General features: G+C 45.6%; 1 protein-coding gene across 6 annotated transcripts in view; it reads right to left on the reverse strand.

Annotated features, from left to right (window-relative positions):
• The window catches only part of NRP1 (neuropilin 1), a 136,202-nt gene that overhangs the window by 45,300 nt on the left and 73,269 nt on the right, over positions 1-17,633 (reverse strand). For all 6 annotated transcript variants that reach the window (XM_074357993.1, XM_074357991.1, XM_074357990.1 and 3 more), the window contains exon 7: positions 626-781. In XM_074357993.1, the coding sequence (XP_074214094.1) occupies positions 626-781 (156 nt within the window). The remainder of the gene's footprint in view (positions 1-625; positions 782-17,633) is intronic.

Consider the following 17,633-nt stretch of genomic DNA (forward strand, 5'->3'; position numbering starts at 1 on the left):
ACAGCAGGCTGAGAAAAACATCTCAGTCCCAAATAATTTAGGGCAGAGCTTCCGGGGTGGGGTGGGGCGTGTGTGGCTGCCTGGGCTGATGGCTGTGAGGAGGTGGTGTGACATTCATGGGGTCTGAGGAAACACGACGCTGCCTTTAGTCCTGTTCCTTCCCACAGAGGAAGCCTAACACGCTTGCAAATTAGTTTGGGAGCCACAGAGGGGAGATGAAAAGGAGACTTCTACAGCCAGCCCACTACAGGGAGGAAGAAAGAGTCAGTCTGCAAAAGAGGATGGGGAAACTCAGGGACAGAGACAAAACAGAGCAACTCCGCGGGTTCCAGGAGGGCTGTGTTATCCTCCGTGGGGTCCGCGTGCCTGCGGGAGTCTTAAAGTGGTTCCTGAGCCTGACTTAATCTGGCTGGCATTGACTTTTCTTGGAAACATCTGTACAATTTCCTTCTGCCTTCTGGATCTGGGAACATGAGACCCACTTGGTCAGATTTAAACGTCTAATTGCACTTTTCATTTTAAATCAATTCAAAAGTAAACTGGGCCAGATAGCAAGCCCCCAAACTAACAAGGAAAAATTGATCATCCAACTCAAAGGCTGGACTGGGGAGGGAGGCACACTTACGAGGGGTTTATTCCCTTCCTTTATGGTGATCCAGTCTTCTCCGTTGGAGCTGATTTCTATTCTGTAAGTCTTGACGTAGTACTTCTTCTTGGTTTCCTTTGAAATGGCTCCCTGTGTCCCGACAGCGGTGACAAACCGAAGAAGACCCAGATCCACCTGCAAGACAATACGAGCCTTGTCATTTGCCCATCCTTGGACCACCGCTGCCTGCAGCATCTTTTCCAGTGGGCACCACAGAGCAGTTGTCTGAATTCCTCTGGCATCAGCAGCCCTGGGAAAGCGCCGAGACAAGACAGCAGCTGCCCTGGGCTGGCAGTTACTTGTTACCAGAAAGCACTCTACCTTTCTGCCTGATGCGACCAAGATTGCTTGATCCCTCGTACCAAAGAGAAAACCAGGTTCAATATCGGGTCACCATTTTTTCTATGAGATTAATAATACTTTGGAAGCAGCACATTAATATATGTCATTTTACAAAAAGAAAATCAAGACAAACAAGATAAGCTCACAGACCGGCGACCAGGGAGGCCTGGACAGAACTTGGGTCTAACGCGATCCCACCTGCCAGCAGTCTTCAGCATCCTGCCTCCTTCCAAACACAATGTGGACTGACACAGTGCTGACTCTGAAAGCCCCTTGAGTGATGTGGTTCGGGAATTGGGCCAGAGATTTTTAATCTGGAATGGAGGAGTGAGGAGGAGGGCAAAGTCAGGATTTTTGTTTCATCGAAATTTCGTCCTTTTCCACATCTTCCCGTGGCCCCTCTCCTTGGAGTTCAGCTTGAGAGGCAGGTGGATTCCAAGGCACCACCTGGGAGGAACGACGCCTCCCTGCTAAGACTTCTGAGCTTCTACTGGTGAGTTTCCAGTGGAGGCGGTCCTCAGCACAGCGGCTGCATCTCCATGACGGGTGGGCTGCTGGGGGGGTGGTGGGCACCGCAGGAGTGACGCCCAGGGCCCAGGGTCCAGGCTGCACCCTAGAGGTCTGCAGGGGCTTGAGTTGCTCCCGTGGCCCTGCAATGGGAGTGGGCAGGGCAGAGAGCTAAGCTTCAGGGGCTCTGCCTTGAGCTCGCTGGGGGCCTAGGACCAGTCACGTCTCTCTCACCTCCCAGTTCTTCATTTGTAAAACAGAGGAGTGGACCAGGTCCCCTGGGAGGCCCCTTTCCGCTCTAACTTCCTATCATGTCCACATTTCCAGGAAAGTAAAATAGGTATTTTTCTTTGACTTCCCTTATTTCCATCATTAACAACTAAGAATCATCTTTTTTTTTTAAATGTGGGTACTGTGCTGAACCCAGGACCTCATGCATGCTGGGCATGTGCTATACCACCGAGCTCCACCCTCCCTCCACTCAGAACCATCTTAAAACAAACATCATCACTAGTTTCTGTATATTCGAAATATTTTGTTTCCTTTTGTGGATACATTTGATTATTGTCTTACATACAATTGTCTTCCTCTACTGATCAGACCCTCCATCTATTGTATTTCTGTATAACTCAGAAATTTTAAAGAAATGAAGCACAAATACATGGCAAATATTTTTTTTAAAGAACAGAAAGGAATTGCACATTGCAACTGATTAGCAATTACAAGATATTCCAACAGGATATTCATTAAGAGGCTTTTTTCCCCCCGAAAATGACAGCAAAAGCCAAAAACCAAAAGCAAAAAAATTAAAAAATAAAAAACCCCTAAACACATCCCACCCACCACAACTTCTGAATCTTGCTTCCCTGTTACTACATGACAATCCAATTTCCAGAACAGTATTTCAGTTAACCCACAGGCCAGGAAAACCTAAAGAATTTCCATTTTGTGTACCGCCTGCCTCATGAAGAATGACTATTGTCTTCCATGAATTGCTTTTTCCTGAAGGCCTGTGGACTAGCCCCAGCAACATGTGGCCAATTCCTTCAAAACTGAACCAAGAGCCACGTCCAGGACAAACAGCAAAACCTCTGGCTCACAAACGCCAGCCCGAGCTCACACAATCCAACAATAGGCGACTTCAACCAGGTAGGAAGCTGCTACTGTTCAGTGCAAACTGCTCTGCTTCACTTTCCTGGTTTTAAAGATGTAACAGCTGTGCTCTGAAGGCTCAACCAGATTTAGAAGAAAAAGGAGCAAGCCTTTAATAGAAGTGAATATTGTAGGATAATAATGGTGGATGTCCTAAATTTTAACTCAACAAATATTTCCCCTACATATTTTTGTCATTAACTGAAATTTGAATTTTTTTCCAAAAGTGAACTCCAGTGCTTTGTATGAACTTGCGTACCAATTTCAAAAAAGAGAGGCAACCCACATTTATCAGATTTAGCAAAAAAAAAAAAAAAAAAAAAAGACAAAAAAACAGGATATTCAGTTCAATCTGAATTTCAGATACACAACAAATAGGTTTAGTATAAACACATCCTGCGCGCTATTTGCGGCATACTACTGACTGTTCACTGCCTGCTTGAAATTCACATTCAACTGGGTGACCCCAAACCTTACTCTTTTCTGGACAAACGATCAGGTGATTTTAGGTTGCGCAAAACCTCTCTGATTGCCTCATGCTGCAACTTGAAAGCTAACGAGTGCTCTAGCCAAGGCTGCACCGAACAGTTTCAGCTGTTTTCAAATGCCCTCAGAACACTGAGTGCTCCACTGCCTGTCCACTGAGTCACGCCCGACACCACAGCCACTTTCAACCTGAACGGCCCTCGAGATCTCGACGTCCAGGGCGGCGTGAAGCAACTCCATTCAAATATGCGCTTCCCGTCACACTTACAGATGGCGCCTCGCTTTGGAAATGACTGAGTTCCCCGCGAGTGCGTGTGCAGCTCAGGCTGACTTGAAACAACTCCAGAACTTCATTCCCTGGCTGTCCTTTCCCCATTTTAAAAATTTTGTTCTTAGGGTAAGATTTAGTTACCAGGTAAGTAAGAAGTTAACCAGTAATCAACTAGAAGAATCCCAGGCGCTGGAAATAACTGACTTTAAAGGGGGAAGACAGTGCCTGAAGTTAACTAGGTGCCCAACCCAGGGGCTGTCCAAAGTCCCAGCTAGACCGGCCCAAAGCACATGCGTGAATCCCTCGTAAAGGAGGAAAGATGCCTTCTATTCTTCGTGGCAGTGAGATGCCTCAGCGACCGCCCCGTGGGATTGCTGGAGCTCTCGGGCTGGGCTTTCAAACTACAGGGTCTCTTATTCACAGCGCTGGGAGACTTGAAATTTCATTTCATTTTTCTTCCTCACGTGACTGCCACTGGGTTTAGGAAGGATGAGTGACAGCTTCACCCACTGATAATTAGAGTTGGCACCTGGACCTCTGTGGGTAAAACGGAGTGGTCGAATGGGGCCGGAAGGCTACCAAGCTACAGCCCCGCACTGTGGGGATTCTCACGGGCAGCACCACAGAGGTCCTTTTAGGTCCCTTCTATCTGGGTGCCACAGCGACCTCGGAGCTGGGGAGTTTGGGAGGAGACAGATCACCTTCAGCCTCAGAAGCATCACTCTCTCACTGCGGGTTTCTGCCGGGAGACCTAGAAGGACTCGACGTCTGGGTGTTTATACCTTTCTTGGGGGAGAAGCGCCCCCACTAATCATGATGCTGGCCTTGGTCACCTTTTCAGTCTCACCTGCCGCATCTACCCCGTCCGACATGTCTCCCAGCCACACAAAGTACGTTATTCCAAGCCGAGTTATGCCTTTTCTGTCTGTGTGCCTTCACAAGTTTTTTTTTTTTTTTTTTTTTTAACCACAAGTGACTTTTTCCTCTTTTTGGTCTGGTGGGCAGAATAAGTCACTTCTAACCCCGGGATGCTCAGTGCAAAGCTCAGGTCTCCATTGCTGAATTCACCATCTTGTGTTTTTCCTCTACCTCCATCCAGACTTTTATGATTTCTTTTAAGGAATCTCTGCTTTTCTATGCAGAGAAGTAATAAATGCCCATTGAAAATTCATAGGATGCAGAAAAGATTTGAGAAGAAATTAAACTCTCCATAAGACCACCACTAGGACACACGCATGGAAAACAAACTTACAGTTACCAAAGGGAAAAGGGAGTGGGAAGGGATAAATTAGGAATTTGGGGTCAGCAGATACACACCACTATATATAAAACAGATAAACAGGGACCTACAGGGAACTTTACTCAATAGCTTATAATAACCTATAACAAAACAGAATATGAAAAAGAATATATATATATATATATATATATATCTATATATATATATATCTGAATCACTATGCTGTACACCAGAAACTAACACCACATGGTAAATCAACTACACTTCAATTTAAGGAAAAAAGAAAAAGACATGGGATGATCTCTAAAGAGTCTGGTTGTTTGGAAGCCAAAACAATCAGTTGTCATGAACACCATTCGAAATCTGGCCATCCTCTGGGTGGGTTAGCTTCCTGAATTCTGTTGAGCTGGCCCCAGCCTCACACTCTCGCAGACAAGACTGGGGACCGAAGACGGGCAGCTGGAGAGACAAAGACACAGCCCGGAGCAGCCCTGCATAAAGGCGCCCTCCGTGTTCTGGAGGGCTCATCGTCCTAACAGTACCTCCTTTCTCTCCGTAAAGCTCAGACACACAATAACCATAATTAAATAACCTGCTTTCCCCAAAGCCAACCAGCCCTGCTCCAATCACTGTTTTCTTATTTTGAAAGAATGTCATTATTTCACAGCTGTTTTATTTTTAATTGGAAGAGGGTTGTGGTTTCACATCTGAGTTTGATGTACTTCTGTTTAACATTAAGGGGGATGGTGGGGGCGGGGGACGAGGGGAGGGGGCAGCACCGAGCGGCACATCAAATGCATTCACTAAAATTGTCGAACGTTTCACTACGTGTGTGTGTGTGTGTGTGTGTGTGTGTGTGAGACAAACATAAACATCTGGTCCTTATCTGATGGCATGCAGACGATTTTCCAGAAGTTTACCCAACTCCTTTTGAGTTCCAGTGGCCACTCTCCGAGCTAGCTTATCACCATTAGCAGAAGTGACCCAGTTCGACATCCTGTGTCTAATGCAAACAGGAAGGTCTAACACTGCTGGGAGAGGGTCCCCCCACATCTGACTCTTCCTGGGCTCCCCCCTCAAAGAGGAGACCTGGCTGGACAGCAGACCCAGAAGATTTCTCAGCCCAGCTTTCATCCTGGGTGGGGAGGGGTGCACGAGCAGAAGGAAGCAGCTGTCCTCATCCTCTTCCCGGGGGCAGGGGACCGTGTCCTACAGCGCCCGTGGGGTGAACTCCCCGCCCCCAACTCTCTCTTTGTTGTAAGACGTCTACAGGTATTAACCCACGTGCACTTTGTGGCCATGGGATTGTCTCAGTCATGACGGGAAGCACATTCCCCAGACAACAAGAAGCCAGGACAGACACACGTTTTACTGGGAATCCTGAGGCCAAAGGGCACTTCTTTAGCACAGTATAGTAAGTCGCCAAGCCGACCTTTGCAAGGCACTGGTTAAACGCCAGCACACAACCTCCCAGCCATGAAATGAGTATCAGCTCTTCCTAGAATAAGACATAACCAGCTACTGGTAACGTCGTCATGTGCAAAGCCTCACTCCTGAAATGAAAATCTGTCTGGCTCAATGAAACACCATCCGCTGAGCGAGCATTGGCCAGGGGGCGTTTCCCAGCTTTTACCATTCCCAAGACAGGTCAATACACAAGCCTGAAAAAATAAAAGACAAAGAACTGGAGTCTGATTAAAAACAGGAAAAATAGTTTTTTTGTTGGGGGGGTAGAGTATGTCGGCATTTTTTTAGAGCATCTTTGATGACTCAAAGAGCTGTTTAATTCATCACTAGACACTCCAAGCTAAAGAAAATATTTTTAAGCAATTGTCTCACTTCCTTAGATAACACACATGTTTTCGGGTACGTGCCTAAGCATTTGAACTCAGTGCTGCTCTAGGACCTGTGGGCCCCATTCTCCCCACCTGATCAGTGTGTGCCTTGACTTAGGACCTTGGACTTCTCTCAGTTACCAACAGGAATACAACCATTTTACAGTTAGTGACATAATTCAGTCTTTATGTATTTTTTCACTCTTACTGTATTGCAGAGAAAAGACACCGAGGACTAAATGACTATGATTACTTTGACTCAGTTTAACATTTACACTGACTACCGAGAGCCAAATATTGCAAACAACACGCTGTTGGAAAACAAGATAGTGGTGATGAGTCCTTTTCAGCAAAGGACCATGAGGAAACATTGAAAAATTCTGGTAAAGAATAAAAATATCCCAGAGCAAGAAAAGTGCAATGCCAGAAGACCCTCATCCATTTTATTTTCTAGTCTTAATTGCTTGCGTGAATTCTTTTCCCTCACAGTGAAATTAAAGGAAAGCATTTTGCTGGGTGGTAGCAAACTCCTGGCTGCAACAAAGCCTGTGCTTGATAGCAAAGCGGTCCCAAGTGAATGCACAGAGGAAGCTTCCTCTGGGAAGACGGGAGTCAGCCAGCTAGAATAACATTCCATAAGGCTGCGGGCACAGACAGGGGGCCAGGCCGGCTTCCCCGACGCCCCTGGGCTTGCAGGAAGAGAGTGACAAAGAAAGGGCAAGAAAAACCAAGTCCCCAGACAGGGGCCCACCGCCGCCCCCTTTGGTTGATAAGAGAACGCGCTTCATCTGACTGTCCTCTATGACTGAATTACCGCATTCTGTTGATTCTTATTTTGTAGTTGGCTTTATTCCTTTGACAACTATGTAAGTTTAAAAAGCTAAAGCTCTAATCTGTTCTTAGAAACAATAATTAGTACATATATGTAAACTAAAAAAAGTGCAGTGTACTGTTTTTATGTATTTACAGGCAGTATCATGTGCATGTGCAATCAAACTGTAATAATTCTACATAATAAAACTGAAAAAGAAAAAAAAACAGGTTTCAGTAAAAATATCATGTTTTCCCTCAAATAAAATAATTTGTTGAGGAACAACAACAACAAAAAGAGACTGTGCTTGTGGGAGATCCAGTGCCTCTGGACGCTGGCATAGCCTTTCCTTCTCACGTTCTTTTTTTCTTTGCGTAAATCAGAAGCAACTTGCTAAAAAAGAACTAATTAATTCTGATCCGTTCTTTGAACTGGATTTCCATCTGGATCTGCTGTAGTTGTTAATACTGGCAAGGCGCATGGGCAGAAGGAAAGGAAAGGGACCCGATTCAGCAAGTTAGTACTCTGGTGCCTCAGCTAGAGATATTTCCAGACGCCCGTGCCTCCAGTCACTCCAACATGGGAACCGTGAAGATGGACCGCGGAGAGCGGGATGCTCTTCTCTGTGGGTCCACATTTCCTCCGGGAGGTTGGATGAGCAGTGCACTTTCAGAGACCTTGAGAGCAGCAGCCAGGACCGTGACACCCACCGGAAAACGCTCAGCGGGACTGATGACACAAATATAAGACCTATGTGGGAAGAATGTCCCCCTATTATACTCTGCAAGACCTGAGGGTTTCTTTCTTCCTTCTTTTCTTTTCTAGAACAGGTATAGTTGTGTTCAGAAACATCAGACATTCCATTTCAATTCCTCTCTTACTCAATCAGCCTGGAAAACCTGGACCTCAGGATGCAGGATATTCTGATAACAAAGGAGGAGAAGTGAGATCATATCAGGGTCCCACAGACTCTGTGACACAAGAAACCAGCATCTAAGACAATCTGAAACTCCTACACAGAGCTCCAGAGAAAGGCTGACTAAATGTCCAAGCTTTGGAAAAGACTGCTTAACATTTTCAAAACACACCCCAACCTGGGAAGTCTCTTCTTCTTCAAAATGAAGACAATTCATTGCTTAAATGCCGCGGTAACTGGCAGATGGGGACCTCAGAAACCTTTAAGAGCTCGGTCAGGAGGACGGCACTTACACGTCCCCTTCTCCCAACTAAGATACTCGGCAGTCCCTGCTGGGCAGCAAAAAGAAATTCAGGGACTGAAATGCTTTTAATGAACATTTTCAGACTGCTTATTTGTAAGTTCCACTAAATTGAAAACCTGAATCTAATCCTTTGATCTGGAACGAGGACAAGCCCTGAGAATGGAACAAATGTAATTCCCTGGCAACTTGGCGAGGAATTTAACCTACTCATCTGTAGTAAAAATTACTCAGTGGAAATTTCCTAAGAAGGAAAAATAAGTAGGCTACAGTTTTAAGAAACTTGTAACCGGCCTCAAATATGTATAAACACGACGTAGATCTAGTCAGATGCCTCACAGGACCGTCGTACCCTGTGATCTTGCCAGTCGGTTCACTCGGCAAAGATTTTGCAGGCATCTCCGACATGGACACAGGCTGGCTGAGGCTCTCCTGCTATGACCCTTGGTTCCATCCATCAACTGTTCACCCATGAGAACTGGGAAGGCGTCCTCCTAGCAGAAGGATGTATAGGTGGGAGCTCCGGGGGGCAGGCAGGCAAGAGCAAGCTGACGGTCGAGTGGATTGGATCCGGTTGACTGCAGGGGTGCGACTCTAGACATCCCGTGAGATCAAGCAGACTGTGTGAACTGACTTCTGGCTTCTGACATCTGTCTCTGCCAAAACAAAGAGGGCCCAGCCACGAAGAATGGATAAAGAGTGGTCTGGATGACAACGGATTTACAACTTATTAGGATTTACTCTCTCCACACTCTAATTTCAGTGGGACCGTAGTATGTGGCTAAAGCACTTATTATTGGTGTTTTTGTTATTAAAAAACATTTTGGGCAAACCATAAACTAACACACGGAGCCGGGGGCAGGCCCACACAGATGGTCCTGAAGCCCAGTAGCGGGGCTTCGAACATTGTGGATGCTTGAACCGAAGTGTGAAACTAACCTGAATGATGCCAAGGGTCTAGATGAAAGCATTTAATCACCAAAGTCAACACGTACGTACTGTGTGCCAGGCTTGGGAAGCAAGTAGGCCTGGGCAGAAAACTATGCCAACACGAGACTGAAAGTCGCAAGTGCCACTCTGCCCACGGGGGAGGCATCATGGGATTCAGAAGGCGGTTCCTTGCACGGGGTGGGGGTGGGGGAGAAGTTCAGACTTTATGGAAAAGAGGTCATTGGAATCATTCAAACTGGACCTCGTAAGACAGGATAAGGTTCTGGGGGCAGAGAGGGCCAGGGTTGATGAGCTGAGGCAGAAGGAACGGGGAAAAAAATCCCACCCAACTTCCTACATTTCAAAATATCTGATGTGATGAACATACTCCTTCTGTCTTTTATCTCTTGGCAAAGCCCCTTGGTGAGCAGGGATGCATGACCTCCCACCCTCCTCCCCAGCACACATCCTCCTTTGTGGGGGCCTTCTTGGGGTCCATGGGGCTAGGTCAGGACATGCGGGGCTGGTGACAGACAGACAGACACGCAACCTTCTTTGTAATTAAACTTCCAGCTCTGACCACGCACTGCACTGCTGAGGTCATCCTGCTAAAATGTGTGCTTTCACTGCCCCTGGGAATCCCAGCATTCCTGGGAATAAGACCTAAACCTCCATCTGCATGAGTCAGAGAGTTCTCTTCTGCGCCTTGTGACACAGGGGCCAGCCCTACCCTCTGTTTACAGCTGTGTTTGAAAGAAAGCATCTCAATGAAATGGAATCACAACTGGGGAATGTTCTCCCCAGGGGTCCACACGGCTGCCGAAATCACACCCCCAACAATTAAGGAAGGGGCTGAGCGGAGACCGTGAGCTTCCAGGGGTGGGTGTTTCTGGATCTGACACCATTCGTGCTGTGGAGGGAAGCTGGTGACTGGGGACTCTTCCTTTGTGTCACCAAGAAGTGCTAGATACTTGGGGGAAAGAGGGCAGGTGACCAGATGCTGGGGGAAGAAGTTGAATAAACGATACATCTCAACAAGGAGGGAATTGGCTGCATTAAGAATGTTCAATAAACTCTAGGACCACAGGGAAGTAATCGCGTGGTACAGGCAGAGCGCGGGGCAGGGGCGCACAGGCCCCAGGAGCACCTGTGTGGCTCTGACACTGAAGTCACCTGGACAACGCTAAGCAAGTCCATTAGCCACTCCGCGCCGTGGTCTCCTCCTTTCTCCAACAGAAACACCAATGCAAAGCCCATTTACTTTTCCTGGTTATTATGAGAGTCATAATGGTGCATTCATATTCACAGTAACCAGAGGATGTGGTCCTAGGATTTTTTTCCCTTAGCCATTTGGGTAATTAGCGTGTGTGTGTGTGTGTGTGTGTGTGTGGTTTTGCCTGTAGACTAGATTGTTAACTTTTTTGCAAGAGGGACAGAGCCCTCTTTAACATAAAATTCACCTAGCCTGATGTGCAAGTCAGTGCTGTGTGAGTTCAGTGCTGCTGGCAAGATCGAACTCCTTTTTTTCTAAACAAAAGCCAACTACCCATTGATAAGTCAATTAAGTTGAGTCAACACCAGTAAGTCAACCGAGCCACTAACTTGTCCTCTTAATCAAGGAAGATGATTACTCTTATCTTGGCATTTAGAGCTGCAAATATTAAAACTACTCATAAAATGTCCAGTCCTCTGAGAAATGCACCACTTAAAGGGAGGGTCTGCTGAATGATGAGTTTCAAGGGCCAGGTCCTCGCCGTGTAAAGGATTCCTTCTTATTTATTTCTCAAACAGCCTCTCATCAACTTTGTAAGTGTCCCTCCCTCCAGCAGTAGGGCTCAAATCACTTTTCTACCAAATCACGCTCTCAAACATCTCCCTCCAACCTCTTCTCAAACTGTTTGTTTTAGAGCCAAGTTACCTGCAGTCATGACGGCCATCGGCTGTTTACGTTATTAGATGTAACTGGTACCTTAGGCTTTTCTCATACCGTCTTTGTATTTTTGAAAAACACAAAGTTGTTTTTCTCATACCCTCTAGGTATTTGTGACATCAAAATTTCACTGTATAATGAGAGATCTGCAAGTTTTCACCTAATCAACGTGTGATCTTCACAGGATGTTGGAACTGTAGCTTTGTGTGCTGGGTAGTGAATGCCGATTTCAGGCCTTCTGTGACCTTTGCGTTTCTTTGTCTCAGGGTCTCTGAGAAGCAGCAACACAGGGGAACACCAGGGAAGAAGTCCTGTGCCAGCTTCCCAAGGTGCTGTGACCTCAGTTACAGACACACACGTCTTCCCACTCCGTCAGCAGTTTAAAGAGATTTTTAAACCCAAGAGACCAAGAAAATACAGGTACAGGTAGGGCGTATTTCTGTCGCAAAAGCCGTTGATCTAAGCCACCCATAAAGCTTTATCTGCCCTACTGCGGAGATTTTAAACAACTCAAGATAAACACGTGTTTGTACTCAGACGGTATCTGTCTATTTCAGTCCAAACAAAATGACTTGTTTGTTAGTAGTTTTGCAGTAAGTCACGCCTTTAAATTTCCTCCCTCCTTCTAAAAGCCGGGTTTCAAAAACAAACAGAGGGATGAATTTCTGGAAACTAAAGACTTGCAGATGGAGGCGATGGTCTAAATCAGCCTCTTGGCCTATAAACTTTGACAGCATCCTCTTACACTGGTTTTGCACTGTGTTTCTCAGTGATCTAGGTGGGCCTCTCGGGTTAATGAGAGTTTCATGTGCTGATGGGGAATCTGGAGGTGCAGGTGTCCCAGAAAACTCCTCGACTTGGTGTTAAAAATCCTGCAAGGAGGTGATAGGATTACTGAGATTAAAGTCAGTCACCCGCCTAAGGTTAGCAGGAACACTGCCCCGGAGACAAGAGAGAAGACGAAGAACAGACTTCCTAGGTACAGCTGCTTGTCAGAAAGCACGTGTAAACAGTCAGTCTCTGAAGGGATGCCCGTCATTCCTGAGAACAGATGAAATGAACTTCACCATTTCATATCTGGTCGACTGCGTTCTCCCTCTTGGAAACTTACCAGCCAGCGTGGAAGTGTATAGTGATTTTTTTTGAGGGGGGAGGATGAGTTATAAAGGAGGTGGAGATGCCTTGAAATAATGCATTTTCAAAGAATGACTGTCATCACAATTCACAATGGCTGCTCTGTTGTTTTGGATGGAGCAAAGGCCAGCCTGAGGCTGACGAGAAGTTGGGTGGAGGTGGGTGACCAGGGCGAGAAATGTCACACCCTGATCAGCGACTCTGCCGCTCCTCCAAGGGCCACGGCACGGCTTTGTTCTGTGCTCAGAAGACAGGCTGTCTGCCATCCAGACACAGTCAGGGGACAGAACCGCAAATTCTTTGATCTGAAAAAAAAAATCCATCGATGGTAATTTCATGCATTTCCACCTGGGTCCATGCGATGGGGAAGGCGCACCTGCACGTCTACTTTCAAACCGCAGGAGAACAAGCACAGACGTCCCACTAAACGCATCCTGCCTTCCGCCCCCAGCCTGGCCCGCGGTCCTTGACACAGTGGAAGCTGGGATGCACCGTTCACCCGCTGGAGCCATTCTTAACACCTGGGTGGACGCGTCCACTTCACCATGTCCTTGGAGGTGTCAAAAGGTGAAAGTTCTCCAGGTGGGCCTGGCCGCGCTGTGGTGTGCGAGGTGTTGGGGCTTGGGCGGGGGGAGGTGGGCTTCTTGACAGAGAAGATGAACTAAGGCACATATTTGGAAATTAGGGGAAAACAGCGTTTCTTTCATACAACCTTGCAGGTTTCCAGAACGTTAAGCTCCCCTACCATGTTGTCATGAGGCTTTTCGATGCACAGCCAGGCACGAGAACACATGACTTTGTGTGGTTTTAGTAAAAGTGCCGGTATTTAAAAAGAAATGGAATAAACAGGTTCTTAATTTGTTTGAATTCCTTTTGAGCAAAAGATTTTAACTGAGATGATTTTTCTATGAGATGCACGAATATTCTACATCTAGACACTTCAAAACAAGACACATAGATAAGCAGATGTTCCCGCACACTTTTCTGGAAAACAGCAAAGTTCTGAGACTAAGGGAACGGCATTCTTATCTTACAGAAATTGATAATCAGAGGTCAGTTTTTGCATATACAGACTGAACCCCAAATTACCCATTCCTGCCACCTTTCCTTGGGGTCCTGCTCCGCAGAAGACACAGGTGTGTCCAGATGGAGGTCATGTAAGATGCCCTCCACATTTGTCTTAATCCATGAGACCCATTTATTTACTAGTGGTTGATTTTGAGGGACTATCATGTTAGATGAACAAGCACATTGATGGCTTTTTCTTTACACGGTGAGTGATTGTTCAATCAAGGAATTCTCACTATCTTGGTATTGGAGCTTTCCAAATAGATAATGGCCTCCTTATAAATAAATGCAATGTTTGGAAATGCAAAACTACAGAAATAGCTGGTGTGACGTATGTGCTACAGAATGCCTGTGATTGAGAAGAGCAGTGACCAGTCTGTAGGTTTAGAACAATGTTGGAAAAACAAGGTCAGAAAATTCCTCATACTGTATCTTCATTTTTTTTAAAGATTGGGAACTTAAAAAAGAAAGTTCTTTCCTCTTCTCCCCATGAACTCTGTGTACCTCCTGAAATAGCAAAGACAGTTTCTTCTGTATTCCCCACTCCATGTGGTTGGTTAACTCCTTTTTCTTAGCATATGTAGTCCCCACTGGAAATGTTATAATTTCCGTATCTTCCAACGTAAGGTCCCGCCACACTTCTGCACCTGCAGCCGGGAGAGGCAGTGCGTGTACCTGGGTCTCGGTTTTTGTCTCTCTTCGGAGATGGGGGTCTCTCTTCCTTAGTTTTAGACCTAAGTAAACACGTCGAGTCTTAGAAACGTGACGACTGTTTCTTCACACAGCTCGATCCCTGGGGCTGCATTTCCCCCTCCATATTGATGGCCTATGGCACGCTCTGAATTGAACATATTTGTCTAAAAAAAATTTTTTTACTTTTTGTTTTTTTTTTGGGGGGGAGGTAATTGGGTATTTATTTATTTATTTTAATGGAGGTCCTGGGGATTGAACCCAGGACCTCGTGCCTGCTAAGCACGCACTCTACCACTGAGCTAAACCCTCCACCTCGATATCTGCCTACTTAAGGAAAGAAAAGAGACCAAGTATTGGCCAGACTTTAAGATGTGAACAGACTGTAATGATGGGTAACCTACGCCTTTCAGATACGTCCATCCAGATTGAAGAGACATTAAAGATGAACTGTTCCGGCTCCGTCTTATTTCCCCTAGTGGGGCTGCACCTCCCCGTGACCCAGCACAAAAGAACCAGGCAAAACCGGCCCCCCTAGTGAAGTTTTGATGTGAAATCCTCAGATAAGCTTCATGGCGAAGCCAACCTAAACAATGAGTTGATCTGAGGAAAGAAAATCTTTTTAATTAAAAAAATTTTTTTTCTACCCTGTGTTGCCTGCCGTGATTATCAGCAGCAGTTAAAACGAATTCCAGTGATGCTTCGTACGTTGATGTTTTCATTTAGGCAAGCCCAGGGCACCAGCTGATAGAGCAAATTTATTTTTAATAGAATCATAGAATCTTAAATGCTTGAAAGGATTTCAGAAGCTGTCTGGTCCAATCAGCCATCCCCTGAAGAATTTTCCCCCGTGCCCTCTCAGGCTTGCTAAAAGAATAAGGGAGCTTATTTATTTTTCTGCTAAACCCAGAAAATGTAGTTGGAAGTTGAAAGCACTAGAATTTGTAAGAAAAATAAAACTTGGGTCAAATTAAGACTTCATTCTTCTGAAGGAAGGCAATTAGAGGAAAGCCATAAATGTGGTTTTTAACCCCTGCAGGCAAAGAAAACTGAAAAAAAAAAAAAAAAAAACAACACACAAGTCACCTGTACAAGTGCATATGTGATCATTCTAAGTCATAACATGTGCAGTTAGTCTCAAACGCCTACTCTGTCCAATAGTTGGAAATATAAAAGCGTAATGCATTTTATTACTATTGGGATTTATAGAGCATTTTTAATTTAATCTACTTTCCTCGCTTTGTTTGAACATAGAATTGAATGAGATCTGAAGACCGGGAGCTTGCAGTGGAGAAAGGAAATAAGTGTGTGTGTTAGATTGTGTCTCTGTTTCAGGTCAGCATCCAGAATTGCTATTTTGATGTGGAGCTCTCAAATGGTGCATTAAATGAGAAACATCTAAGGGCACGGAATACCCACTCACATCCTGGCTTTGGAATTTCCAGGGTGGACCTTTTTTTTTTTTTTTTTTTACCTTTGGGGAAGGTCACTGTGAATGTGCTAGACAAGTTTCACACTGTGGGTTTTGCCAGTTCCGAAGAACACAGATATTTTTGCTCTGGGGCTTTCAAATTCCGATAGGAAAGCTATTTAAAGCTTAGGAGTTGGCGTGTCACATTACACGCTGCATAAACGTCGCTGTCGCGCCTCGATGTGGACACTCACGCGCTCTGTGAAAGGTGCGCTGATTACCGCTGGGGCACAAATCCGCAAACCCCACCAAAGGGATTCCTGAAAGTGGCCGTCGTAAAATCTGCGCACATTATGGATTTCATTAACATTTACTCCCCGAGGATTCCCAATTGTATAATAACTGAAGTTCTTTAAATTTTAAATACCACAAACAGGAACAGCCTTTCACCTAAAACAGATGTGAGACCATCAACCTCGCCTCGCGATTGGCCGGCAGACGTGGGGCCGCCTGCTAACAGATCGCTCCTAGCGTGTCGCTGTTTAGGTTACGGAATTGGAGACTCAGCAGCATGTTCCCCATGAAGATAAGTTAATAAGCCATAGACGGGCTTTTCAAACACAGTTCCTGACTCTTGATTATATCTGAAGTTAAAAAAAAAAAAAAGGGAAAAGAGCCTTTGATTTACATACTGCAAACGAACCACGGCAGGTCGGTCAAGGTCGGAGACGCTCTGCGTCCAGGTGGGAAAAGCTCATTTCAGGCTTCTCTCCCCTGAAGCTGGTCAGCGATACCTGGTGGTCTCGCCCTTTGTTTCCTTTTCTCTGTCTCGTCCATATCAGCGCGTTCTGAGACCCGGCTGTGCGGGACTCTGAAATGACATCTGCACGCACTTAGCTAAACAACGAGTTCACTTTTAAGAGCTAAAAACAGCAAAGCTTAAGATAAATAAGCCAGCAGGTTTACGGTGCTGTTTTCCTACACGAGGTGAACAGATGCATCTATATTTTTGGAAAACAAAAGGACGGTTCTGTTCAAAGAACGTCTCCGATCAGTGGTTGAAAAGTGACAAATACCAGCCAAGCAACCAGCTCCTTTTTCTTCCAAACTGCTGATCAGTCTGATTATTTTAAAAACAACTTGATTAGAATTTGGTGCATCTTCTACACCTGCGGTTTTCAGTTAGGGGTGATTTGGCAACGCCTAGAGATGTTTTTGGTTGATGTGATTGAGGGTGTGTGTGTGTATGTGTGTGTATACATGTGTGTTACTAGTTTCTCATGAATGGCGGCCAGGGGTGCTGGTAAACATCCTGTAAGGCACAGGACAGCCCCCATGACCAAAAATTACCCAATCCAAAGTGTCAGGACTATCCAGAGGCAGAAACCCTGCTCTAGAGAAAGTCCAATCATTTGTTGGAATTGAAGCTTCTGCAGTGACATCATTCACCCATCAGCCGCTAAGGAGGGATACACTGGGATTTACGTGTGCTTGCTTGGTCTGCAGACACCATCTTCAAAGACGTTTCCAAGCCATTTCCTCGTATTGTTACAACTGAGTGGTGGCCAGGAAGTGAGGGCAAGGACACGAAGATTGGAGGCCAGGTTCGGCCTTTAACTTGCTGGAACCTCTGAACATGTGCAAAATAAGGAATTTAGACGCATCTGTGTTTAGTCTTACTCTTAAAGTTGAGATATTTTAGAAAGAAAGGGGGAAAAAACCCTCTCCTCTAGAATTTAACTATGAATGTTGGTTCCAAACAGACACTGGCATAAAACCGTAAGAAACTAAAACAGCAAGAAGGAACGTTCTTGCTGCACGTGCTTATTTTGAGGCGTAATTCTGCCTAAACAGTTGTTGTTCCTTCAGCATCGTCTTCCCAGTGATGCTTCGTCATAAACGTCTAAGGGGCTCCTTTAAGCGTCATTCACTTCCCTGCAGGGCCGTGGGTGTGAAATACTAA

This window comes from Camelus bactrianus, chromosome 35 (genome assembly GCF_048773025.1).
Source record: "Camelus bactrianus isolate YW-2024 breed Bactrian camel chromosome 35, ASM4877302v1, whole genome shotgun sequence".
Taxonomy (NCBI): domain Eukaryota; kingdom Metazoa; phylum Chordata; class Mammalia; order Artiodactyla; family Camelidae; genus Camelus; species Camelus bactrianus.